The sequence below is a fragment of the Saccoglossus kowalevskii genome, chromosome 1 (assembly GCF_978046115.1).
Source record: "Saccoglossus kowalevskii chromosome 1, keSacKowa6.1, whole genome shotgun sequence".
In the NCBI taxonomy this organism is placed as follows: Eukaryota; Metazoa; Hemichordata; class Enteropneusta; family Harrimaniidae; genus Saccoglossus; species Saccoglossus kowalevskii.
In genome coordinates this window covers 31,414,521-31,442,449 of record NC_140641.1, presented here as the reverse complement: position 1 = coordinate 31,442,449, position 27,929 = coordinate 31,414,521, and the positions used below count along the sequence as shown (strand labels likewise).

The following is a 27,929-nucleotide window of genomic DNA, read 5'->3' as shown; positions in this document are numbered from 1 at the left end:
TCTTCTCTGTGCGTGTCCATCTTGTTGACCAATGTTGATCGGAGAACTTGGTGCTGGAATCAATTCGTGGGTTAACTGTGAATCGATCTCCGAATCAGTAGACAGTTCTAATGGACTCAATCGAAGTACAGATCGAGTTGTGGAAGCTTTGTTTGTCCCCTCCCTAGCTTCAATTTGTTTTCAGAAGAGGTCGGCACTTTCGATTTGCATTGATCGGCCAGGCAAACAAAATGCTCCGTCCAAGAGCGTTTACGTGCGTTTGCTTGGTGCTGGAACGATCTTCCCCCGATCTATCCGAAAGCATACCCTCTTGCGGTGAATCGGCGGTTAGAGAACAACATAAAGACGAACTGACATCGTATAATGGTGTAACGACAATATATAAAGATGCATGCACATCGTATAAACTGACATGTGATCATCCTATAAAGTTATATTTTCATTGTATAAAAGTGTACAATGGAATTAACACATCATATAAAGCTATAAACAAATGACATAATCAAGTGCGAGTGTCGCTTTGGGGAATAAAAACATCGAAAAGACAGTATATCAGCATATCATATAATATCATACACGCATCTTATAATGACATACATACATCATATCAAGGTATGTTCACATCATATAAAGGCCTGTTCACATCGTATAAAGCTATGTTCACATCGTATAACGCTATGTTCACATCGTATAACACTATGTTCACATCGTATAACGCTATGTTCACATCTTATAAACTATGTTCACCTCGTATAACGACATTTTCTTAACGTATAACGATATTTTCTTAACGTATAAAGGTATGTTCGCTTAGTATAACGTTATGTTCACATCGTATAACGCTATGTTCACATCGTATAACGCTATGTTCACAACGTATAACACTATGTTCACATCGTATAAAGCTATGTTCACATCGTATAACGCTATGTTCACATCGTATAACGCTATGTTCACATCGTATAACGCTTTGTTCACATCTTATAAACTATGTTCACATCGTATAAACTATTTTCACATCGTATAACGCTATGTTCACATCGTGTAACGCTATGTTCACATCATATAACGGTATGTTCACATCTTATAAACTATGTTCACATCGTATAACGCTATGTTCGCATCGTATAACGCTATGTTCACATCGTATAACGCTATGTTCACATCGTATAACGCTATGTTCACATCGTATAAATCTATGTTCACATCGTACAACGCTATGTACACATCGTATAACGCTATGTTCACATCTTATAAACTATGTTCACATCGTATAACGATATTTTCTTAACGTATAAAGATATTTTCTTAACGTATAAAGCTATGTTCGCATAGTATAACGCTATGTTCACATCGTATAACGCTATGTTCACATCGTATAACGCTATGTTCACATCTTATAAACTATGTTCACATCATATAACGCTATGTTCACATCGTGTAACGCTATGTTCACATCGTATAACGCTATGTTCACATCTTATAAACTATGTTCACATCGTATAACGCTATGTTCACATCGTGTAACGCTATGTTCACGTCGTATAGCGCTATGTTCACATCGTATAACGCTATGTTCACATATTATAATGTACTATCACTTCATATAATAACATTCATATCGTATATTGACATATTCATATCGTATAAATGTATGTTCACATCGTATGAATGTATGTTCACATCGTATAAAAGTATGTTCACATCGTATAAAGATGTAAATACTTAATAATAATTGCTACGTTCACACGACAGCTTTTTATTGGAGTCTTACGGCTCGAGCCAGCAAAAATGGACGTGTATACGCGTTTGGCTTAAATATACCTTCGGGGTTGAACTCCCTCGTTGATTGAGCCCCGACATGGCCCGACCGTGTACAGGTCTCATGCCACTAATTAACCAATGGCTGCTCGTAGTCAAATTAAATGCCTTGCAAGAACCAATGAATTTTTTTAAATATTTTTTTTGTCAGGTGTTTGAGGGCGTAATCACCTGGGTCAAAGGTAAAACCAACATGTGGTCTTTTGTTTACAACTTAGCGGCTGTGTACCTGTGGGTTTATTCTGTGTGTATTTGGATGTTCTAATCTTGGTGTTTTTCCAGTGATTTCTCTAGGTGCAATTCAAATACAGTAGGTGTGTCTTGTTTACCTGAGATTTGTAAGAGTTTGAGCTGTTTTTTTCATATGGTTGATTACTGGCATGTTGATTTCCCATTTTTGAGCCTTGTTTTCAACTTTCTTCATCATTTTCATATAGCAATCTCGTCATATGTTAACATTGTCGTCTATGGAAATTCAATTAGTGGTATGAGCCCTACACGCAATGGGGGCCCAACTATCGGAGCCCAACTCACGCCCTCAATCGTCTTCTTTAAGTAACCTCCCATTTCAATTATAGCGGAGACAACATCGTTCATAATTTCACGAAATGGTAAATCCTTTCTCTGTAAATGAAGTATTTGCAACACATAGTAAGAAGTTTATGACTATATGCTATGTAAGACGCATTTTTGTGGTGTTAAATTATATATTTTGCATGAACGTCTATATTCTACATTTTGAACTGTTATTTAATAACTTTGTGAGCTTCTGTAGATAAAGTAGTAAGAAGTTTATGAATACATGATATGTATGATGGGGCGAATTTTGCCAAAACATGATTTTCCATTAATTAAGTTAATTAATGTGTCGTTTTTAAATTTTAAAACGTTTTGTCCCATTCTGCAAACTATATGCAACATACGTTACCCGAACACATTTTTAAACACATAAAGTCTTTTCCATATTGCGTCATACATAACATTACATTGCCACTGTGTCCTGCGTATTGTGTTGATCACATACGACATGCATATGCTTTAGTGCATGTCAAAGTAACGTGCTTGGGGTAATGACTCACTACCTAAATCACTGAATCACTTGGCCAGGCGGCGGGGGTCTGTCAGCAGATGACAGTTGTATGAATAGATCAAACTGGGTATATTCCTACTTAATGAGGCTCCACCATTTTCACCCTAGATAATGTTCATTTCGAATATTTAGGGGGTCAATGTTTGTATATATACGCCTATGCTTTCGGCCAATCAGAGTAACTGCCTTAGTCACATGACTACCATCTGATAGCCGTCTAATCTAACGTCCTTCACATTGCGGAGGAAGCTTCCGGTGGCCAGAACTTTTCTCATCTAAACGAATATACATATATATTTCGCACAAGGTTATGAGTCTATATTTTGTGCCGTAAAAGAGTTGAATTTTAAGTCTGGCAACGGGGTGAATATTCACACATTCTTTTTGTGTTATTAAATAAGTTTGACTGAGTTGATTGGACTGATGCCACAATGTATCTAGTAATAGTGAAATAGTTCTCATTCGGTTCAATCGGGGGGTAGATGTCACTTTACACTGGTTGGATTATTTGCAATGCGAATGCTGATATTCAATGTAATTTGTTATTTTGTCAGGCTATGTGTCTCAAAAACTACATCCATTTGACGACACTTCTCTACGTATATTTTCAATGGAAGTAATCCCCACAGCGTGACAATTACTGCGACTTTTACTGTTCCGTACTTGTACCAAAAAATATGTAGGACATGACGCTATATGGATAATGCAGTCTTTGATTTATTGTTTTGTCTTGTTATTCGCGACCGGTTGTGCCCTTTAGACACAGATAATGTAGGTTAAACCATATTTAAATAGCATGATACTTGACAAACACACATGCAACTCTGCAAACACAGAACCGTGGCTAGTACGGTTTGTGTCTGGTCTGCAATACCAACATGTCTATGTACGAGAAAAAGCTATCGCGATGTTACTTGGTTCAGTGTCAATTATATCTTGTTCACAGGCATTAGAGTGATAACTTTTGATTTAGCATGGCTAAACCTAAACGAGCCTTTAATAAAACGTTTAGACTTTGTAAACACGCTAATATCAGGTATGGCCATATTATATCCATGGCAGATACTGGCACAGTGGCTTATTTCTCAATTTAATATCGATTTTTAAAAACGTGTATGTTTAGCGTGTATTCCGGTGGGAAATTGACTACAAATATAGGAATGTGTGATTTGACTTTGCATAAATAAATAAGGCAGTTAAACATCGGGGTCAAAAGTTTCATTCAATAAATCAACAGATTTATATGTCTATTGCCAGTTGCCTGATCGTATGATTCGTATGAAACCATAAAACAGAGCAATACAGTGCATCACCTGACTGGGAAATACAACTTAAGCCATTGCGTGATGTCACTCTTATACTGGGTAAAACTGCCCGTAAACCTGCATAATGTTATCCCTATAAATGCTACGGACAAAGGTAAACTCGTTAGTTTTAATTAAATCGTCTGTAATAAACCTTTTCAAGGCAAACCTGTCCCTTTACCAAAAATCATCAGCCGCGTACTTGTTTTTCTAGTAATCTGTACCAATGTATGTTGTTGACATAAATACAGTAAAAATATTAAAACAGTTTTAAACAACCATAAAAAGAACTTCTTTGTCATGTGAAGGCATCGGAAGCAAATATGTAATAAATGACATGGAAACGGGGAATATCTAAAATTGATTTAAGTTAAAATACTTATACATAATAAATTATATGAATACAGGAAGTTAGGAGAAAATTATGGAACGGTGTCTTATGTGATGCTTTGTATTTATTCTATGCAGTCTTGTCTTTATGTTATGTAGTCCTTTCTTATAATACTTAATTCCAATTTTATTATACGCAGTCTTGCATTTATGTTATGTTTCTCTGTTTTTTTATATTATGCAGTCCTGCATTTATGTCATGCTGTCGCGTTTTTATGTTAAGTAGTTTTACGGTAGCCTCGCTTTCGATCCGAACGACGTCGTTTCTATCGTGCGCATATGTAGCACGGGTAAAGTAATATACGCATTATAATATGCACAACTGTTATATTCATATTGTTCTTTTGTTTCAGCTGCGGTAATATACTGCAATATTCCATCCACAATCACGCGATATTTTTTGACCTGTGTTATTTGTTGACCCCTGTGTTATTGTTTGATAAAATCATGGCAGTTCAGTGTAATAAAGCTGGGTAATAATTTTCACTATAGGTTAGACCGACTTAGCACTGGCCAATCAGCGCGAGAAAAGATTCGTATTAGCCAATCAAATGATGACAATCTGATAGCAATCAACATTTTAGTACATTATGTTAAATTGTGTCACAATGTTGCAACGATGGCCTACGTGCTGCCAGTAGTGTCAGTTGAATCGAGCGCGGTTCTCTGTAACTCAGTGGATACGTTGTATCTGATATTGGTGTTATAAATAAATTGTTGCAATGAAAATTTGATTGGAAAATGCAAGCCAATTGAACTTTTGAAATAATCATGGCTTAATATCTTATGATATTGGTCGTCTTACAATAATATTTTATAAATTATCAATAAGAATGTTATCAATTCACATATTTCAAGTCTATAAAGTTAACCTGGTCAATTTAGACTAAAGAGTAGATATTGAAACTGTTCTTAACAAGCCTTAGCCAATGTCTCAACTACCCGCCGGATTTGTTTGATTGTCCCTACCCTCAAGAAATTGCACACAATATGCCATGTCTTTCGAAAATTGCAAAATATTCACCCGCTTTCAAGCAATAGAGGTTTTTCCCTGTTTTCAAAACATTTTCATGGAACAGCTTTTTTGATGAACAGTTCCATTGACTGCACCTGCTATGTTTGCGACATAATTTCAATTTTTCCATTCTCAACTTCTATAGTTCACATCACATATTGGGAGCGCTTAATATGTTCGGACACATAATATGAGGTTATTACGAGGATAACGAAAAGCATGCACGAAGACAGTACAGCGGGACTATCGACCCACGCGGTCAAACTCTGGGGGCTGCAATGTTTATTTTTTTATTATTAGGGGAGCTTACTCGCGCAATCGTTCCATATTTGGAATTCGCATTTACTAATAGGGTAGAATAAAAAATACCCAGTGCAATACCACAAATTGGCGTTACGGTGACAGATGTATATAGGAAGCAGTGTAACTACATGTATTAGGGACATAAAATTAGTATATCTCTGTATGGGGGAGTATAATTCAGACACATATTTGGGGCAGCATGTCTGCATGCAAGAGGGTATAATTTATGGCTCATATTGAGGGATAAATAACTCTTTGAGGGAATGGGTGGTTAATTCAAGGTAAAAATTAAGAGCAGATTATTGGCGATCCGCTCTACTAAGATTGCCCTTACAATCACTTGTGTCTGTGTGTGCGTGTAAACAGTGTCTTCTCTTATTGGTGTTCTGCTCCGCTAGGATTGCCCTTAAAATCACTTTGTGTGTATGTATGTGTGTGTGACTTCCCGTGCCGTCACTCATTAATTCTTCTGTGACCTTTTTTGTCCACTGTTGCCATAGCAACAGCTAAAAAACTGATTTTCGAATTGCTTCGCGCCAAATGTATCTCCTCCTACAAATTTAGGACATAGCTCATTCTACTCAGCTTGAGTGTGGGCACAAAGTTAACATTCGGGTGCTCACATTCTATATGCTTCAGTGCATGCCAAAGTAACGTGCCTGGGATAATAATTCACTATGTTTAAATCACTTGGCCAGACGGTGGGGGATCTGTCAGCCGTACTTGATAAGGCTCCGCCCTTTTCACCCTAGATAACTTCATTTCGAATATTTTGGCCAATCAGTGTGTCTGGCTCACATGACTACCATCTGATAGCCGTCTTCTCTGACATCCTCTTCTTTTATTTGTGGTAGAAGCTTCTAGTGGCCAGAACTGTTACGATTTTCTCGTCTCAACGTATACACATATATCGCACAAAGGTTAGTGACTATTATATTTTAATCGTAAAATGGTTGAAATTTAAGTCTGGCAACAGGGTAAATGTTCATACTGTTGTTCTGACCGAATTTAATTCGATTTTTTTTTGCTAATGAAACATACTTAACATTGAAATGAATCTTATTCGGGGGGTACGTGTCACTCTTCACTGATTTTTTTTTTTAAGGATTACTTCAAAATTTGACGTTTTGCCAGGCGTCTCAAAAAACTACATCCATTTTACCACACATTGCTACATACATTTTCAATAGAAGTACTGCCCACAGTGTGACAATTACTGCGACTTTTACTGTTTCGTACTTGTACCAAAGAATATGTAGGGCATAACATGATATCGTATGTCTAAAATATGTTGGCCATGACATATATAATGCAGTCATTGATTTATTATCATGTTATTCGTGTCACAGTACAATGTACGCGACAGTTCGTGACTTTTACACACACATGATATTGGTTGAACTATATTTAGATATCATACGAGGAGGTAGTTGACGAACAAACATGCAAATCTGCAAACTCAGTACTATTTATAGACGGAGTGGCTGGATTTCACGGATTTTGTCCTGTCTGCAATGCCAACCTGTCTAACTATGTACGGAGAAAATCTACCGTGGTGTTACTTGGTTCAGTGTCAATTATATCTTGTCTACATTTTGATTTAGCTGAGCTAAACTTAAACGAGGAGTAAAAAAAAGCCTTCAATAAAATGTTTGGACTTTGTAAACACGCTAATGTCAATACTACATACAATACCGGGTATGTCAATACTACATACAATACCGGGTATGTCAATACTACATACAATACCGGGTATGTCAATACTACACACAATACCGGGTATGTCAATACTACATACAATACCGGGTATGTCAATACTACATACAATACCGGGTATGTCAATACTACATACAATACCGGGTATGTCAATACTACATACAATACCGGGTATGTCAATACTACACACAATACCGGGTATGTCAATACTACATACAATACCGGGTATGTCAATACTACACACAATACCGGGTATGTCAATACTACACACAATACCGGGTATGTCAATACTACATACAATACCGGGTATGTCAATACTACACACAATACCGGGTATGTCAATACTACACACAATACCGGGTATGTCAATACTACATACAATACCGGGTATGTCAATACTACACACAATACCGGGTATGTCAATACTACACACAATACCGGGTATGTCAATACTACACACAATACCGGGTATGTCAATACTACATACAATACCGGGTATGTCAATACTACATACAATACCGGGTATGTCAATACTGCATACAATACCGGGTATGTCAATACTACACACAATACCGGGTATGTCAATACTACACACAATACCGGGTATGTCAATACTACATACAATACCGGGTATGTCAATACTACACACAATACCGGGTATGTCAATACTACACACAATACCGGGTATGTCAATACTACATACAATACCGGGTATGTCAATACTACATACAATACCGGGTATGTCAATAATATATCCATACCGCATACTGTAGTTTATATCTCAATTTAATATCGCGATTTGCGATGGGAAATTGAAAACAAATACAGCAACGTGTGATTTGCCCTTGCATAAATAAATAAATAAATAAGGAAGTAAAATACTGGGGTCAAAAAGGCCTCGTTCAATAAATCAACAGACGTCTTAAATGATGCGTAAGAAACCCTGGCACAAAGCAATACAGCGCATCGCCGGACTGAAGAAATATAAATCTGGCCATTGGGTGACTTCATGATTATACTGTGCAAACCTTCCCGAAAACCTGCATAACGTTATCTCTTTAAATTCTAAAGCGTAAAATCATCTAACATGTCCTGTAAATACTGAAAGTATGTAACGATCAACTTTAAGGTATTTTTTCCGTTAACTCCACTTACCATGCAGTTTCAATACAGCAATAAAAAAAAGTTTAAGGAGTGAATTCACAGGATAAATGTCATAAATGGAACGACCACCAGGTACGTTCGTGTGGACATGATACCGTTAACTATACAAAATGCCAATGTTAGTGCCTTCAATCGGGGGCTTCTGGTTAAGCCAGATCACTCCTCCGATTTTTGCTTGAATCGATAATTGCACGTAAAGATAACCCAGTGCAATATAAAAACATAACATAACTATTACAACGTAGTCTATTGGAATTCTAAATTATATACTATGACACGGACAAGGGTAAAAAAAGATTCGTTTAGTATTGCCTGTAATAACCTTTCCAACGCAAATATACACCTTTAACAAAAATCATCAGCCTTGTATATTTTTTCTAGTGACCAATATATGTTGTAGACATAAACATACAATACAAAAACCAAGCTAGCAACGCATTAAAATCCTAGAATAACACTTGTGTGTCCTTTGAAGGTACTGGAAGCAGATATGGAATAAATGACATAGATACTAAGAATATCTGAAATTTATCAAAAGTTAAAATAACCTAATAATTCAAATACATGAAATTTGGAGATATAGAGATAAATGTATATTAACGGTCGAATGGTTTTGTTTTATCACACTTTTCTTTTGTATCATTTCAGAATAATGGCCGAAACAAAGAAAACCACCAAACGAATAATGATATGGGCTCACCCCCGAACACGATCAACCATTTTGGAAATGTGTTTGGCGGCTCAACCAACAATCAAAGCGTTTCACGAACCATATATTTTTGTCGATTTGTTCGCTGCAGATAGGGTTATTGACCCTGACTTTCCTTGTATGTCTGATTTAACGAAGGCGGAGGTCCAGAGAAGACTGGAGGCCGACTACGAAGGCTACGACACTGTTTTGGCTAAAGATATTCCGGTATCTATCGTGAATGACATGCAGTACTTTCCGCGAGGATTCATCCATGCATTCATTATAAGACGACCGGATAAAGCCATTCCATCTCTTTATGAGAAAGTCAATGGTTTGAGTAGCATAGTTGATTGGTTGAAAGATCCCATCACGACCACATCGAAATTGGTACCATTAGACGCCGTGTTGAGCGTTGCTAAGTACGTAAAAGATGAACTTGGCCAAAAACCCATAATAGTTGACGGAGATGACCTCGCAGCCGCACCTGCAGCTACATTACAAAAATTTTGTAGCGATGTAGGCATTCCTTTCTCCAACTCGATGTTGAAATGGAAGCCCGGGAATGGTGATCCATTTGTTAATGAACATATAATGGGATCGCCTGTTTATGACGCGGTTTATAAGACAGCAACGGAATCTACCCATTTCATTGTGCAGAAAAAGGATGAAAACAACAGGCCACTACCCAGCGATCTGCCAATTGAAATGGTCAAGCTCATTGAACAATCTAAACCTATCTATGATGAATTAGTGAAACTAATGAAATGAACCCTGTTGTCTACATACGGGTTATTTTGGATATACTAAAACATTAAAATTGCCTGTGTTTAGTTAGCAAAAGCAATCAATAATATTCAATACTACATAGTATCAGATACAATTTCTTAGTGATGTATATCGTAGCACAAGATAACATTATCATTTATCGTAAACGCTCATTTCAATGTAAAGTTACAAATCACAAAACGAATAGAGTATATAACACATTCCAAGTTCACGTCAATTAATTAAAAATATTAATTAATATTTAAATGATTTTTTTTATTTCAATCTGAATGTACAGAAATATTGAACAATCGTATCACCATAATGTTAGGCGTATGATATAAATGCAACATTTGCCCGACGACTACAACAAGATTGGCCACAATGTAGGTCATGGCCGAGACGCAGCAAGTCAAGATAAAGCAGACGCTATTAATATATTCACTCAACCATGATCTCAGCTGTCCTGACTCACTCCATTCCACAAGTCAATTCGACCCTGAACCTTGCAGAAAGTCTTTGTCAAGAAACGTAATTAGCTTTCTGGCATTGAATTACAACGGAAAGCATTTTAAGTTCAAACAAACGTAATATAGGTTATGCAGCCTTCAATGCACCCACGCAAGTCATATAACAACGCCCTCTATTGGTTGAATCAATAATTGATTAAAAAAATTCAAGTCGTTGTGTGGTGGTGTTTTTGTCACTCACATAATACAATCAACTACGATTGTATTATCTTATCATTAATCTACTACAATATAAATGGTATATATATACATGTGCATACTATGCACATATTTTGACTGAAGTGCCAAGAAATGTTCACCCCTAATCTGTTTAAAAAAAATCCTAGTTTGGATTTTTTTTTATTGTATATTTATTTTAATTTATTTTGATCTTGTATTTATTTTTTGAAGTTGTTTTGGTATTTGCGAAAGATAGTTAAAATATACCGAATCACAAGTACGTAACAAAAAACATAAAAAAGTACAAAATAATTAAAAAAACAATTGTAAAAGTAAAATAAATATATAATGGAATACACGCCGTACAATACATCAGATTTTAATCAGATTGGATCACGCCCTACAGCATGTCTGTCATTTGAATCGACTAAGCATGCTCAGAAAAAGTCAGTCCCGGACCAAAATGGAAATGATTACATACTCACTGTTTCAATTTTCGAACTATCGGCATGTACATACATTCATTTACTGAAAGGTAGATACATATATACTATTATTTGCGACCTAGTTAGTGTACAAAGATCGATGAGTGGTCGGGTGTCGATGAAAACATGGAAAAAAAAGCAAGAAACAACATTTTATGGTTTCCATTGACTGACTCCGACTTATATTAACTGGCAAACAAATATCATTACACTCAAGAAAGTTAAACAGTGAATCTAAAACGAGGTAAAAAATACCCAGCCAGTGAATGATTTTGTAAATAAACAACGAACAGCTGAGTGGGTCTGTTGCTACTACACTATTTTTTAATAAAACAAGCCTTTCTGTCTGTTTTAGGGGCTGCTGGAAGATGTTACACATTAGTCCACCAGTTTCATTGCTTGCATCTGTTTTCATTGTATTACTTCAGGACATTCCTTGTGATGGCTGTGTGAGGGCTCTTTTTTCGGCAGCTGATGTCCCAGCAGTACTAATGATACACATTGGAGGAATTTTAATATTCAAAATTTTATTAAACAAATGTTATTGTTACAAATGTTAGTATCTGCAGATTTCTACTGTGGTAATGTGACCAAATTCTTCATACTGTATTTCATAATGATATTACATCTTATGAAAATAATATGCATTGTTGATAAACAGGACTAATATTCAAAGTTTGATATTTTTTTCACTTTTTCCCCACTCAACACATATTTAGTCTAGCACATTCGCAATGTTTTGATCATGAGTAGCACCGACAGTCACTTCATTAAATAAAACAAAAGTTTACCAACCTTCTAACTCTGGTGGTGCTCTTCAGTGTAATTGGGCAAAAAATGTCGTCAATGATTAGACTTTAATGTGTATTTATTATTATACTACCCAAAACAGCAGTCATGCTTATGGTCCTGTGCGTGTAATCTACATATGAAAGGTTGTTAAATTCTGGTGATTTGTTTTTAATTTTTGAATTTGCGTTGTGTGAATAGCGCTAATGACAATTTTAGTTCACAAAGGATTAAACTGTGCAAGCTGCACACACACACACACAAACAAACAAACACACATTTTGTATCATTTGTTGTTTCCATGCCAGGTTGTTGAATCTACTAGGCATTCATATCGTACTACGAAATTCGAAGACCCTGAACTGAATAGGTAAGTAAGTATACTGTAGTGTCGATTGTTGATTGGAAATCAGTTAAGAAGATGGGGTTTGGCAAGTTAATTTTTTACTATTTCTTGATTCGTCTTTTCAAATCATGGACAATTTATGGAAAATCATGACACACTTGTTCAATGGTTGAAGACATGTCCCGTGTTTCCTTCATTAATTATATGAAGGTTTGACAATATTGGCGTAACAAGTTCATAAAAAAATGTCTGTACTTGGTTTAATTTATTTTAAAATTAACAAGACACCACAACATAAAATAAAATAATCTCTACTCCAGGGCAATAAGTAGAATACAGAATGTGTAACAAAATTCCTTATTGTTTTCAGATTACAATGGTTATGAAGCCAATTGTATTTGTTTTTCTATTTGGCACAGTCTGTATCTTGTACATGTATGTGGACTTCAGGGATCTACTGGAAAATCCACGATTCACAGAACCGAAATATAAACAGAAACAAATGGGGTGAGGCTTAACACAATTTATGAGAAAGCGAGACTATAGTTCTGGAAAACGTGGAATGTAGATATTTGTAAGGCAGTAAAAAATAAACTACATTTTTTTTAAGTGTAAATTATTTTAACTTAGAATTAAATACTAGACAATAGCCTGTATGATATACGCCAGATATGTTTATATCCTGTTTGATGCTATATCTTGTTCTGGTTGAAACTTTACTTATTTCTGATGTGTTTTTGTTGCAATATATCCTGAAGTATACAGAAATGTATAGACATACTCGTACGTGCCAGCGTTCGCTAAACATTCCTGGGATTTACATAACACTCTTGCAATTTACATAAGACTAAACCTTCTACAATGATGTCACTTCGGAGATGAACTTAATCATGCTATTTGTTCACTTTAGCGATCCGTCGTATTTACACTGATATATATTTCTGTATCATAATAGTAGTTTTATAAATCGTCAACCCGTCATATGTTACACACCTCGTAATCATTTGTTTATCTATCATTCTACAGATACGTGGACACCAGACTAGCAAATAAAAGCGATAATGTGACGCTTTCGTCAACCACGGGTACCAGAAGCAGTAATGCTAACAAGAAGGGAAGCGGAAACAGTACAATGCCTAATTTTAATAACAGAATACAACACAGCAAGATGAACCAGAGAAATGAACATTTGATCCAAACTGATATTAACATGATGCAAACAATTACTGGACTCGAACAGAAACAATTAGGAAATGTGAAAAACACTCAGCGAGATTACATAATGACGAAAAATAACAGCAGTACTAAAACAAAAAAGAAAGTTCACAAAAAGCAATCCATAAACCAAACCAATATTAAGGCGATACAAACAACCATTAAACACGAACATAACCCATCGGGAAAAGACAAGAACACTCAGCAAGATAACGTAATCAGCTCATTTACATACAACCTATCTGATAATAAATCGGAACAATGCCGACCAAGGACCTCCTTTGTATTTGTTAAAACTGGCAAAACAGGTAGTTCAACATTGTCGTCGATTCTACACAGTTTTGGTGAGAAGAACGGCCTCAAAGAAACATTCATTCAAAGTTTAAATGCTGCAATACTCAATAATTCTATATACGATTTTATTGCTTGTCATTTTACAATGGGACGAGACACTTACAAAGCGACACGACAAGTCATACCAAACGCTAAATACATTAGTATTATTCGTTTTCCATACACTCAAGTAGAATCTCTTTTCTATTACAAGAGACATAATATTATACTTGGAATTGAGAATGACACCAATGCATTTAAAACCTTTCTTTTAGATCCCCATATCCAAGAACGTTCAAGATTTAATGTAATATCGAATCAGATTCGGTGGTTTGGGCACGATATAAAACAAAATACTACTCAGAAAATACAAGAGATAAACGACGAATTGGATCTGATGATGATTACTGATTACATGGACGAATCTCTTGTTCTTTTAAAACAAATGATGTGCTGGTCATTTCATGACATTGTGTATGCGTCACGACGCGTGGTTAAGCGAAAAAGGTTGCCAATGACAACACAAATGAAACAAATACTAAAGAGTAGGTTGACTGCAGACCTTATGTTATATGACTATTTTAATAAGACGCTATGGCAGAAAATAAAAAATTACGATGGAGATTTTGAAAAGGACCTACATGATTTCCGTGCCTTACAAGAATCAAAGCGTCTCAGCTATACAGAAATGATAAGTCAATTCAGATGATTCAATCTACATCTCATGTCTGCATAATTTAAAATATGTTAATGCATGTTTCAAACCAAATAAATCTAATGTAACCCGCTTCATGATATGCAATGTCTAATTACTATGTTGTGCAGCATTTACATTTGTGACGTTTAGTGTGAAACGGTAACGTCACAAATAATCACGTCATACGTCATCCAAGACATGAAAAAAAAAAACAGAAAGAAACAGTGCCTTTTTATTTCAGTGATGCGTTAACAACAATATGACAATAAAAATATGTCAATAGAAAGATAACATTTCTGACGAGTATCAAAAACTGCCGGCGGTCCTAATTGCACATTTTCTCCCATAAATGTATTTAAGTGTCATGCCTTATTAGCATAAATCAGTCCATGATTCGCAAACATGGTTACGTGAGATTACGTTTACTTTTCACAGTATCAGTTACTAATTTATCAATTATTAAAACAATAATTTGTAGGCTGAGTGGATATTGTCTCCATGACAACCCGCGTTATCAACCAGTTTTATGAGCAGCTGATATTACATTATAACATTATTGTATACTATTTTTTTGATGGGGACTGTTTGAAATTATCTTTCTGTCATTGATATGTGATTATGATAACAGTAAAGCCTAAAGTGTTATTGGTGTGTCACTACACCTAGTATGCTTAGTACTAAATAAGGGTACTTCAGCATTACCAATGATGGGTGTGGCAATACCGAGTTGTAAGCTGTCTACTCTTATTATAGGATGGTATGCCCAAATTATTTACTTAAATTCAAGCATATAAAATACGTATTGTAAATGACAAGTTTAAATAAAACACATTCAATGCACTAGCTTTTAAGTTTAATATACAGTGACACACCTTTAAGACAAACTAAATTGTCCCTGAATCAGTAATCTAGAGACTATAAGATGCAGATGTGTTTTCGGTCAAGTCTCCAAGGTCAATGATTTAGATATTATAAATAATCATCGTCACATATTCAGGAAAACATTGATAGACTAGTGTAAGCTGTGGACTTCATATATTTCAAGGATTGTAGATTTTACATAATAATAAACAAAATCATTCTTATAAACACAATATAATTCGATATTGGAAATTTATTTACCCTCAGTTTACATGAATTATAAAAGTATAGTTATATTATTACTGTTGTATTCATTTGGGAAATAATAGCGTATTTTCAGGTCGGAAACAATCTGCAAACATTCAATATGCCGCAGCCGAAATTTAAGTTATCCTTGATGTGAGTTGTATTTACGGATAAACTACACTGCGAATATACTGCGAAGATACACTGCGGTACTGTGATACTTGTACACACAGGTAAACATGATAGTGCGAACGAGACACAATTGAAATATTCATTTAATACATAAGGATCAAGTCTCCATAATGATAGTAAAACCACGCACGTCAAGCTATTGTGCTGATTTTGTTTGAGTGACATAGACATGATATTGATAATGTAAACGATTATGATTGGTTTGATGTTGTGAAGATGAAGGACTAGTACAACTTTAGAGGGCGGTTTCAGAGACTTTCCAATGTATCGATTATATCTGATTTTGCTGTGAGTTTGAGAAAAATGGAAAGTTGTCGACGGGCGTTACCGGGTGTTTCAGCTACTGGCTCAAACGGAACAGACATTAAACTGAATATTTTGCGCGTATAGTTATTGCAATGTACGATCCCTGTAAAATATTCACGAATAAAGAACTATCGATAACGAATACCTACATGACGACAGAAAAAGACGAATTAATTCGACACACAATCCCGTGATAAAGGCGCAATCGAGAGACTCATGCTAGCATATTATTTCCATGCATATCGTTAGCCAGTCCATCAAAATATAATCATAATAATAGACGCATTCCCGCAAATAATATCCTTAAATACCGTCCACGCAAAATGATCTGAGATTATAAGTTGCGCGACGCCGATTGTCAGTGTATTGTGGGGCCAGAAACGCCGTTACTCGTCAACATCTAAACACATACTCCAATGTCCCAAAAAAGTAACAAGCGTGCATGGGATAATCATATTATTTCAGAACATTTATCTTCAACTCGCAGTGATACACCACTCGTATTTTCCCCAGCTTAATACAGACTAATAGATTTTAAAATAGGAAAATTAGAAGCACGTTCGCTAAGACATGTATCCCTCATCAGATGGGTAACACAATAGACTTTGAAATCATAATCCTTGTTGGAAAGAGAATACTTTTCAGTCAAAGAATGAGCAGCAGAAAAACAAACAAAAAATGTTTATATATGCTTAATTCTGATTGCCAGCTATAATACATAATGTTGTAGATCCAAAGTTGAGTCACAGAATCAGAAGCCAGGAGACCTGATGATGAAGATCTACAAATTGTATGAATGTGATGGTGATCTAATAGTGATATAAACATCATTTATAAATTAAGTGGTTATATATGGTCAGTAAAATTGACAATTTTACTCACTTCATTCACAAACTGCACTGACAGACATATGTTTTGCTGATAATCAAAAGTATAATAAAAAGACTTAAAATTAGTGTTATAAAATAGATTATTAAGAATCTTCTGCTCGGAACACTTTTACGCTGAACTTTACGACGTCGCTTTATCTAGTGAAATTATAGAAGATGAACAATGCAATTGTATCTTACAAATAGAATAAATAGACACAGACAGACAATTACAGCTGGTGCAGTAACATGGACACTCCAGAAGCCCGTTCGCTAGGATATGCATCCTTATTATTAGCCAGATTATATGCAACAGATTGGTGCACAATATGCTTTTAAATCGTTATCATAATTGACAAGAGAACACTTACCAGTCAAAGGTTGTGGTATTAAAAAAGAGTAACAGCGACACATATACTGACTTTATCGCTGGGCGATATACTCGGATTGACCCACGATACTCCAATAGAGTGACTTGACTTGATTTATCACTAACCGTGACCTCCAAACTAACTGATCATTTGTTGATTAACTAAACAACTCTGACTGGAGTTCAGCTTTTAGTCCGACGTTTCGACTACTGTATCGAGTAATATCTACTCGTGTTGAATGCGCGTAGACTACCATTCTTGCCTTCTGTTGACTTGTCGACCGCTCTCTCTTAGTATACATTTATCGGTCAATACTTCATTTCGTATATTCGTTTTGTTAATTAACACATCGCTGTTATTTTCGGTCTTTTCAGGGATATTATGAACGTTGAAGAAAATTAATTTTATACATAATTACAATCTTATAGTTGATGTAATTCAGCCAATCTTTTCCCGAATCCCGGCGAGGTTATAAAAGCCCCTCTGCACTGTACCTATTGGGCTGTTCCTGACACTGTCTTTGTAATAAAGGTGTTTCCAGTTAATATTTTATATATGCTGCATCTCATTATTCATCGTCATTTACCCTTGATAATCGAAACTACTGAAAGTAAGATATGACCAGCCCCAGATCATAATCGACGCGCATGTGAAATCGCTGTGGGAACAGTAAGCCCCAGAAGACAAACCTTCCTATGCATCTACAAGAAAAGAATGACACGACACTATGCGTCTACGACAGGGAAGAAACTTGCTCACCATCATTCGAGGCCATCTCAACGTCGATTGAATCCCCATTTGGATATTTAATATCGGGTCCACTAAGCGATATCGAACAACACTTGTGCTCGAACATTTCATATTACTACTAATTCCATCAAACGATGATCAATAATACGATCAATCAATCAATAATACGAGAGAAAACTAATTCTTTGATAACTCATGAATAATAAAAACATGGTAACCCTTCCACAACCATGTGTTAGACAAAACATATCACATTAATGGTTTTGCAGAATTAATATTTCAGACAAATATTTAAAGTCATATTAGCTTAATCTTCTTGCATTTATACACCGGCCAAGTGATTGTTAGCGCGAACAGCCAATCAGCGACTGTGTTACAGCAGGTTTATTGCATTAATGAGAGACAAGACATGGCGCTGCGGGCCATCATTTCCACTGCAAGCTTTTAAGCAGTTGAGAAGGTAGAGTTATTTTAACCAGTGAAGCAATAAAATAGGTGTGGTCCTGGCTTCTGAGTTGTCATTGTCAACAGAAAGTAGAAATGGAGAGATTATACCGACCTTGGCTAGTACTTTAAATTATATCAGCTAGTGTACACCACGGGACGTTGGACTTTCGTTCGGGCTTACAACACTTGTCAGAGGTGTTTTCTACTTACTTCCCCGTGAAAAAAAAAGCATTTTCATATATCAAAATAAAATTATCTGTATGACTCAGTAAATTCTCATCTGTATGCGCTGGCAGTACATGCACGGGCCAATGAAATTATTATTATTATCGAATCTTTATTGCAGGACATAACGAGAAAAAAACTCATACATCGCATATTAAAAACAAACAAAAGAACATATTGAAAGAAATCCAGTACTCTAGAGTAGCTGTGGTCTATACTTTTGAAAGCAAAGCTGTGAACAATACATGTTAGCGCCAAAGGTTCGGAACAATGTAATTTTAACACCGCTGCTGCAACTAAAAAAGTGAAGCAGAATATTGTATCTGCCGTAAAATGATCGACTCTGTTGTTTTATATCCTCGTCATTCATACAGTTGTTAGTAACAAGATATCCTAGATAAACTTGCTTGTGCACAATTCTAAGCTTAGATTTAGTATTGGTACGTTCATGTGGTGTGCTATTGCTTGTATACAAATAAAAACACGAAACGCAACCAGTGTGCGAGATTCATGGCAAATTAATTAAACGAAATAATGAAAAAAAAACACAATAAACATGGCTATGTGGAAACAAATAACTTTTGACAGGTACCAAGCCGAACACTAAAATCTAGTATAAACGTATATTACATGTATAAAAAACGACAAATTAACTCCTTAAAGTTAAAAGAAATAAAATGAAAAAAAATAAACATGGCTACGTGTAAACAAATATCTTTGACAAGTACCAAGTAAAAAACTAAAATCTAGTATAAACGTAATATGGATATAAATATATTACATGTATAAAATATAATTTCTAACACAAATACGTAACAGTAGATTTCCTTTCAGTATTGTTCCGTACTTTAAGTTTATTATCCTTGATTTCAAAGTTGGTTAAGTAACCCAAAACGAAATTGACAATCATTAAAAATATCCAGTGGCGGATTTAAGGGGGTTCCTCCCCCCCCCCCCTCCCCGTTGAAAAATGTATTTATTCAATTTGTTTTTGTATAATATAAAAAAATCATTAACTTAGTCTGGCGATTTTAAAGTTTGGACCCCCCCCCCCATAGAAAAATCATGTATCCTCCCCTGACATATCACATTATATAGCCGTTTTAATTAAATGTGATATTCAGTCACGTGATATACGTCTATATTCAAAATGTTGAATCAGGCTGGTATAATATGGTTCTAGGGACCCATGAAATCACGATTTCGGCCTTAAAATGCAAAGGGAGTTGCGTAGATGGTCAGGGCATTTGCCCCCGTCTAAATATCTCGGTATTCCTTTGGGTAATGTAGATGGTCGAAAATAAACAACGCGTCATATAATCATATTAAGTGCCTCTATTATTTCATTACATTCAATGTTCTCCAGTGCATTTAATAGTTCTTCTGACGATACGGTGATGCCTTTCTCAGATTCCCATTTAAGAAGTATTTGATAAACACATTCCTGGGCCCCAGACCCTCTTTCATCATACTCAATGTGCTTGATCGTGCTTTCACTGAGTCCAAGAAACCTGGCAAATTTCCGGATCAGTCTTGGTGGCAACTGCTCAGATATACATGTAAATGCCTTGTGCAGTACTTCCGCGTCATCCACGTCGTTGCCTAGAGACAGATTGAAACCAATCCTTAATAAATCAATAATTAAAAAATATTTGAAAAATATTCCGTGTGCTGAGGGTATATGAATTCAAATAAGAAATATTTGTCAATGTAAGATTAACCCCTTAACTAAAGCCTGTTGGCTAATATAGTTCTGCTCTGAAGCACAATGTGAGATCAAACTGATCTACAAAACAAAAACTAAAAAAACGTATTAAAATAATAATGTATAATCTGTTTCTTTTATCTATGTAACAGTTACAAATTGGCTAATTTATGTAAATTAAATAATTAATGCACGGGTTTACTCATAAACTAATCACGCGTGTTGAGTATTCTTTAGTATATTTGCAAGTATTATTTGTTTAGTGAAAGTATGTCAGTTGGACATTCATATCATTGGGATCAGAACTGATATAGTATGTAGAATATAGAATCTTGAGAAATGTTATCTGTAATACGGTATTTATTTCAATATTCTTAAACTGAGTGGTACAATATTTGCACTGTTAATAGGAAAATTCAATCGGCTTAAAAAATCCCTATCTCTTGATAAAAGACGATGACTTCATTATAACAACTACAACTGTTCATGCATGGTTTATCTGAATGTGAATAAATCATATATTTAAACATGTGTTTGATTACCAAAGTGGGAGAATGTATTCAATTATGGCTTGGAATATTTCTACTTTGTACAGCTTTGTAATTAAGTACCTAATCGTTGGTGGCACACGTCCTTCCAGCAAGTTAAAATAATGACTCACTTACCCGAGTCACGTGATACAGGTCGGGCTGCTCTACAATTTACCAAACGTTTCTGAAAAATAAATTGTAAACATTGTGATTAAATGCCAGGTTAACTTATTGCCTAATTGATGATGATGTTTTTTCGACCCACCTTCATCATTGCAAGTGATTGACCCTTTAAGCGCCGTTCAGCGAGAGTTCCAATTTCATGTCAACAATGTTTTCACAAGCGCTGTATTCGTCGCATGCGACCCATATCGAACACGACGCTTATATAGACTATTGGCCTCAAGAAGGCGAGTCGATTAGGAATGGATAAAAAACTAATCGATCTCGCGAGAACACAATTAAGCCACGAGTGATGGAAGGCAAATAGTCATAAAGGTGGCCACTCCGATTTGATGTCTCCAAATAAAGATTTAACTGCCTGATGTTTTGTCAAGAACTTCCAGTTTGCGTGTATAAGTGTCGTGAAATGCCTGTCTTTTGTATTGTAGAAATGCATGGCGATATGATCTACGGCATACTGACTAATTTCATCATTTCGTCGATAATCAATACAGTTCTTAATTTTGAGGAGAATTAATTATGTAACAAAGCAATTTATAAAATCCAGTTTACCCTTCTCAACACAAAACATACCTCTGAAACTTGAACGCCCGTCAGCTCTAATTCTTGACTGTATATGTTACTTGTTTCCTTTTTACCTTTCCGAGATTGTTGGCTGACCCGAAATTTTCCCATGATGCAAATGGGATGTGGCATGTCACCTGATGATAACGGCCGATATGTCGTAAACTGAACACACGATGAAGAGTTGTCGTAAAATTCGTCAAATGTGATAAGCTGAAAAAATCGTTACAAATTAAATTAATAAAATGTTTATAGAGTAGTTATATTATGTCAATAAACATGCACGTTATTGCTTCCAAGATAGACAGAAATTGAATTGTCGCCATATTACCTGATCAATATCCGGTGTTCTTCTTAACTTCCAAACATCGATTTGTTCCAGTTGTATCTCGACGCTGACGTCATGATGACTTAATAGGTGGAATGGTTTGATAGGAGTACATAGACGACCTCCGAGTGATTTCTCGGTCTCTTCGATGCTCTGAAAATAAACATTCAAGCAAATAACTTAAACTTAAATGATAACATCATGACAACTTGAAACGTAGAATCCCCCCCCCAGGTCTCTGGCTAGGTGACCGTATATCACCATCGTCCATGAATAAATACACCTACATGAGTCACATATCTTTGTTGTGTTGTTAGTTGTCATCATTGTATAGGTGAGATCAACTCGGCACATGGCAAATTATAATAATATAAACATGAGTTGAGACCAACTATATCATTCATCAGATTCGAGAGAAGCAACTTTAAACAGCGGATCGCTGCCATTGAACATCACCAGTAGAAAATTCCGAGGAAGATTCAAAAGCCCGTTATCAAACCGGATACCCTAAATGGGGGTATCGGAACCCCACCCTAACCATTAAAACACCCCTAATCCCCATTTTTCAGGACGATGATGGTACTAGATATTCACGGAAAAAAGGTGTAAGGTTGTTTCATTTCATGTGGTGGCGCCACATATCAGCCTACATCGTTTAAGTGTTGAAAACAAAACAAAAGAACGTCGCTATACATCGCGCCCTCTATCGTTTTCGTGACATGAATGGGGTGTATTAAGTGGTGCAATTCTCAGCGTCCATATTGTGTTAATACGCTGCCGTCCATCAATAAAACTATTGCATTTTATTAGATTTGAAACAGTCTGTGGCGAAGACTACATACCCATTTGTTTTTATATTTAAACGGCATTTATTACACTTATCGACGTCATGTTGACGTCAGGAAAGAGTTCTGTCGCTAGCGGGCGAGATTATTGGAAATGTGTACCGTAAATGTATTATTTATTCACTGGGTTTTAATTTCGCTATTTTCGCTGAAAAGTTAAATCCACTAAATTAAATCTACGTGAATATGTAAAAAAAAAATCGTTGTTTCTTTGACAAATTCGTGAAATTGAAACCCAGTTAAAACGCTCATAACATCAAAACAGTGAAATTAAATGTTGGTGAAATTAATGGTTTTACAGTATTCGAACTCACCTTTCGCCTGTCTTTGTCAGGTGAACATATATACAGTCTATACTGCACTAATAGTCTATTATTGGCGATATCAGTCGAGTTGTTGTAATAAGCAAAAGTCTGGAGGTGAAGATTATGTTTCTGCCGTGGACCAATACAACCAAATAAGGTAAAATGATCAGTGCTGATGTTCACAAATTGTCCGGTCACGTTGAAGGATATCGACGTTGCTGGCTTGTGTGAGCATGCGTCGTTCATGTGCGGTATGAAGTTAATAGGAATGTCATTCTGTGTCGCCATATTTGACAATTTCTTATTGCTGTAGAAGGCACGGAACAAGTTACTCGTGGTCTTGGCCACTATATTCTTGGCATCACGGTGAACCCTCACGCGATGCGGTATTATCAACTGCACGGGTTTCTCGAATTGAAGTCCAGGTGGCCCACATTCTACAATAGGAGTCATAATAAACGAATCGTCGTCGATTGCCATTTTGGTAGCAAAAATAGCGACATCGACAAACACTTTAACGTACAATTCCCTCATTTCCTCGCCGTGAAGTGCGCCCTCTGGAATGATTAACTTGACATCGGAGTTTTCAGAGAACATCATTCCACCTTGGCAGTTGAAAGCGCCGCGTATTTCCGTGCACAGCATCTCATCATTGAGAATTTGTTTTAATTCGTCCGTGGGAGAGTAACACTCAACACCAGAATCACGTCTTTCAGTGTAGATATCGTCATTCTTTTCACTTAGGCACGTCAGTGTCTGGTATTTCAATTCCGTGGACTTTATTCCCTCTTCTCCGAGTCGAAAACAGTCGATACCTTTCACCATATACACGGGGTAATTAGTATGTTGTTGGATGTCCGTTGACGAAGGTCTGAAGCATTTCATACACTGCTAATTGGAAACAAAATAAGGAAATTAATATTATCACTTTCGAGTATCGAAAACATTTGTTTAAAAAAAATGGTATATTACCTTGGAAAGAAGAAACAACACACCTCACAAATTCCAAATCCCTAGTGAAATCTTTCACAGACTCATATCCTCGTGACGGAGTGGATGAATGGAATGATGTAATCGTCTAATAGGTTGATATACATACTACCACAGGTGCCACGGTAGACTGGCGCAGTCGAGGCGATTAATTTGTTTTTGTAGTTTAAATAAAATAAAAAAATCCGCGAAATGGAGGTGTAACTGCGAAATCACCCCCTCGGGGTGATTTCGCGAAATTTTTTCATTTTATTTAAACTATAAAAAAAACAAATTAATCACCCCGACTGCGCCAGTCTAGTGCCACGGGTATTACGTGTATTTTTTATTTGAAACCTAACCCCATAACTATAGTCACGGTTACCGCGATAAAGTGTCTCCTTAATTACCACTCGCCGGATTTTTTTCCGAACAATCTTAAAAGAACCCCGTGTACATATAAAAACATTCAATGACGTTACAGTATCTTACCATATTTAGCCGATAGAAGCAACTATTTTTACGTTTCACTTCATCTTTTTGGACTGATGTTTGAATCAATACAGCGTACACCACGACAATAACTGACATGCATCCTCCCAACATGACTAGCACCATCCACGGTGATGAGCTTCGAGTGGACATCGATTGAATTTCCGAGTCCAAATCATAGGCAGCGTCCCTGGTATTGTCCCCTGACAAGAGGTGCCGGTGAAGGGGGTTGCCAGTTTTATTCAGTACTGTTGTAAACGAAAAGGATAACATCATCAAAGACCCGGGTTCGAAACCTGTATTTATCCTCAAACCACTAAAAATGAATTTATTAATGAACTGAGATTTATCAATGAAAATGGCATTTAAGTATACACGTGCTTTATATTTTAAGTTAGCTATTTCCATTCTTAATATCTATAAGAAAATTTATTTAAATTCTTTGAAAATGTACAATTTTGCAAAATATGCATTATGACACAGACCAGAACATAGTTACAGAAGTATGTTATGTAATATGCTATGTGACAAGTATTTGTAAATAAGATAGAAATTAATCAATTGTTGCACCTCTAGTCAATTGATGCACATTGAGCAGAATTATAAAATGTTCAATTTGCAAGTTATTTCTTGTGGCACTCATGGCAGTAGTTAGTCTGGAACCGTCTTGACCATTTAGAACCAAGTGAAAACAACCATTGTACAATGGATGTGTAGTGTAATCGGGAGGGTCGTCATCTGCGCACGCGCGGGAATTGAGTCCTATGCGACAGTAACAACACACGCTAAAAACCGAAAAGGCACATGGGTAGACGCTTGTTTGTAAACAATGACACGCTATGGCCATCTAACGCATGCGCAGATGACGACTCTCCCGCTTTAAATAATCATGGAGCTAAAAACATCGACCTCAATTTTACTGTCACTGTAGCTAAGGAGAGTTGTATAGAATCATGTAGACCATTGTTAATTAACAGTTCAATATAAACTCAAACTCACAAACACAAATACATAATTTTTTTTTCGCATTTCTAAACGTAATTCCAGGTCCGATTAATTGTTTCGCTAATATCACGAAGTTGTGGAATCTCTCTAAAATAAAAATGCCCTCTCCCCAAATGAGGTACGAACCTGATAAAGTAACATGGCTCAATTAGTGCGCAACATTACACCTCGTGAATATATATATTTATGATGAGAAATCTTGGCTGGCGTAGATGTGAGATACCGTGCGTGCAGCCATGTTCCATTGCGAAATTACAGTACCCAAGTAATTTAAACGCGTTATGTTGAATGTGGAAAGTTAGGGCTTTACTTATAATCGTATTTATAAAAAATGTAAAAGCCGATCGTCAGCTTTTATGACAATTCAAATAGCAATTGGATCAAGAACTAAACATTGTCTACGCCCATAATGCGCGCGTATGCATTCAAAACGAGGCGCGTGCGAGAATTAACGTTGAGGTCTCAATACCATTTCCGGATTGGTCAATTCGAATTATACACCCATTTTGATGTATAAAAATGTATACTTATAAACCGCTTTATACATGATATGATATGATATGATATGACTACTTTGACTTCAAGGTGACTGTGTTGGCGTCGCAAGCGACAGAAATTCGTATAAAGTTGAGTTGAGCAACCGTTTACCAAACCGTCACATATCGTTTGATAAGTGAACCATGGAAGGTATTACTTTCCATCATGGGTGAACCAATACACGCAGAGCCTTATATGTTAACAACAATTATCATCCGTCATGCGGACCCGACGCGCTGCACATATGCCGAATATACCCTCCCAGATTGACTAGTTGATTAATTGCGTACAAGACAACTATTAGTTTACTATTTATTTCTTATGACAAAAACTATAAAATGTGGCCCTGGCGTGTTTTTATGCTCGCCTACCCTCCTCGCGATACTTGCACGAGTAACGAGTACCCGGAAGTAATCTTAATGCTGAGCGGGTCACGGTGTTACGACACAGTGTCAAAACACTGGTGATGAATTATGTTAGAAATTCCAATGAGTATTATTGTGTACAATAACTCGAAAGAAGGAAGCTGTAAATCCAAGCGACTACAACATGTTTACATTATTGACATTTAAATCTGTTGATTTTGTTATTGTAACATTCACCAGTCACGACAATTCTCTGTGACGTTACCTGCTGCTATGACGTCTTCATTCGAGAAACCACCATGGGAATTCCCCTGCAAGTTTAACAATAGAGCGCCGACATCACTATTTTCCATTGATTTCACCATGCCATTTTCTATCGGAAACGATTGACACCCCTATATGTGAATGGTAATACAAATAAGTACTATGTGATTTTCATGAAAGAGAATTACAAAACAGCAACCAATTTAACACAATTATTAAACATCGAGGCAATGTAAATGTAAGGGGATAAGAACAATGATGACGTTCCGATCGCGCAACAGTAAACTAATAATATCCATATTTGCGCCCATGTAATGTGGTAAAAAACGTGTTTGAACTGCTACATTTACCTGTCCGTTAAACCAAATAATCGTCAATAATGATGGAATAAAAAACCATCTACAACCATACTGATTTGTCATTGTGATCGAATCAGTATGGCTACGTTGTAGACAAATAAACGATTCTAAATTCTGGACTCTCTTTTATGCTGAAGCAACACGAGGAAGTACTAAAAATAGGATCTGAAGTATTCCCTTGACGTAGCGGAAATCCAAACATGTCTTGATTACGTGTGTGCGTCTCTGCTGGTTATGAATGAGCACTTTCTGAAAAGAACTGGATGGTACAACACATTTTAGGTGTGTTTGCCAGTTTTCCTGTGAGGTCAGTCCCATGTTTATAATACAACACAAACAACTAATGGGCGGAAGTGGTCCTCGTGCAACGTACGTGCGCTCGCTTCCCATGAAATAAC

General features: G+C 36.2%; 3 protein-coding genes across 4 annotated transcripts; 2 read left to right on the top strand and 1 right to left on the bottom strand.

Annotated features, from left to right (window-relative positions):
* Positions 1 to 9,455: 9,455 nt before the first annotated feature.
* On the top strand, positions 9,456 to 10,262 carry LOC102800755 (uncharacterized). The gene has a single exon (XM_006812161.2). The coding sequence runs from the start codon at positions 9,456 to 9,458 to the stop codon at positions 10,260 to 10,262; it is 807 nt and encodes a 268-aa protein (XP_006812224.1).
* Positions 10,263 to 12,475: 2,213 nt separating this feature from the next.
* LOC102800863 (galactosylceramide sulfotransferase-like) lies at positions 12,476 to 15,912 on the top strand. Its single transcript, XM_078012455.2, has 3 exons — positions 12,476 to 12,592; positions 12,939 to 13,075; positions 13,595 to 15,912. The coding sequence occupies exons 2-3, from the start codon at positions 12,945 to 12,947 to the stop codon at positions 14,823 to 14,825; spliced, it is 1,362 nt and encodes a 453-aa protein (XP_077868581.1). The 5' UTR covers positions 12,476 to 12,592; positions 12,939 to 12,944; the 3' UTR covers positions 14,826 to 15,912.
* Positions 15,913 to 19,172: 3,260 nt separating this feature from the next.
* On the bottom strand, positions 19,173 to 27,614 carry LOC102800986 (uncharacterized). 2 transcript variants are annotated; one of them, XM_006812163.3, is made up of 8 exons: positions 27,523 to 27,614; positions 27,174 to 27,303; positions 25,002 to 25,249; positions 23,550 to 24,431; positions 22,394 to 22,543; positions 22,072 to 22,275; positions 21,451 to 21,499; positions 19,173 to 20,682 (listed from the first exon to the last, which is right to left on the bottom strand). In XM_006812163.3, the coding sequence occupies exons 1-8, from the start codon at positions 27,592 to 27,594 to the stop codon at positions 20,393 to 20,395; spliced, it is 2,025 nt and encodes a 674-aa protein (XP_006812226.2). In that variant the 5' UTR covers positions 27,595 to 27,614; the 3' UTR covers positions 19,173 to 20,392. The 2 variants fall into 2 exon arrangements, with proteins under 2 accessions (XP_006812226.2, XP_085348717.1); XM_085492591.1 differs by having other exon boundaries at positions 23,550 to 24,428.
* Between the last annotated feature and the right edge of the window lie 315 nt (positions 27,615 to 27,929).

Excerpts from the sequence above, each read along its gene's own strand:
- LOC102800755 (XM_006812161.2), top strand. The coding sequence starts at position 9,456 with ATGGCCGAAACAAAGAAAACCACCAAACGAATAATGATATGGGCTCAC.
- LOC102800863 (XM_078012455.2), top strand. The coding sequence starts at position 12,945 with ATGGTTATGAAGCCAATTGTATTTGTTTTTCTATTTGGCACAGTCTGT. Across the intron at positions 13,076-13,594 it reads TATAAACAGAAACAAATGGG|ATACGTGGACACCAGACTAG; the intron begins GTGAGGCTTAAC and ends ATCATTCTACAG.
- LOC102800986 (XM_006812163.3), bottom strand. The coding sequence starts at position 27,594 with ATGACAAATCAGTATGGTTGTAGATGGTTTTTTATTCCATCATTATTG. Across the intron at positions 25,250-27,173 it reads TGAAGACGTCATAGCAGCAG|TACTGAATAAAACTGGCAAC; the intron begins GTAACGTCACAG and ends CGTTTACAACAG. Across the intron at positions 22,276-22,393 it reads GAACACCGGATATTGATCAG|CTTATCACATTTGACGAATT; the intron begins GTAATATGGCGA and ends CGATTTTTTCAG.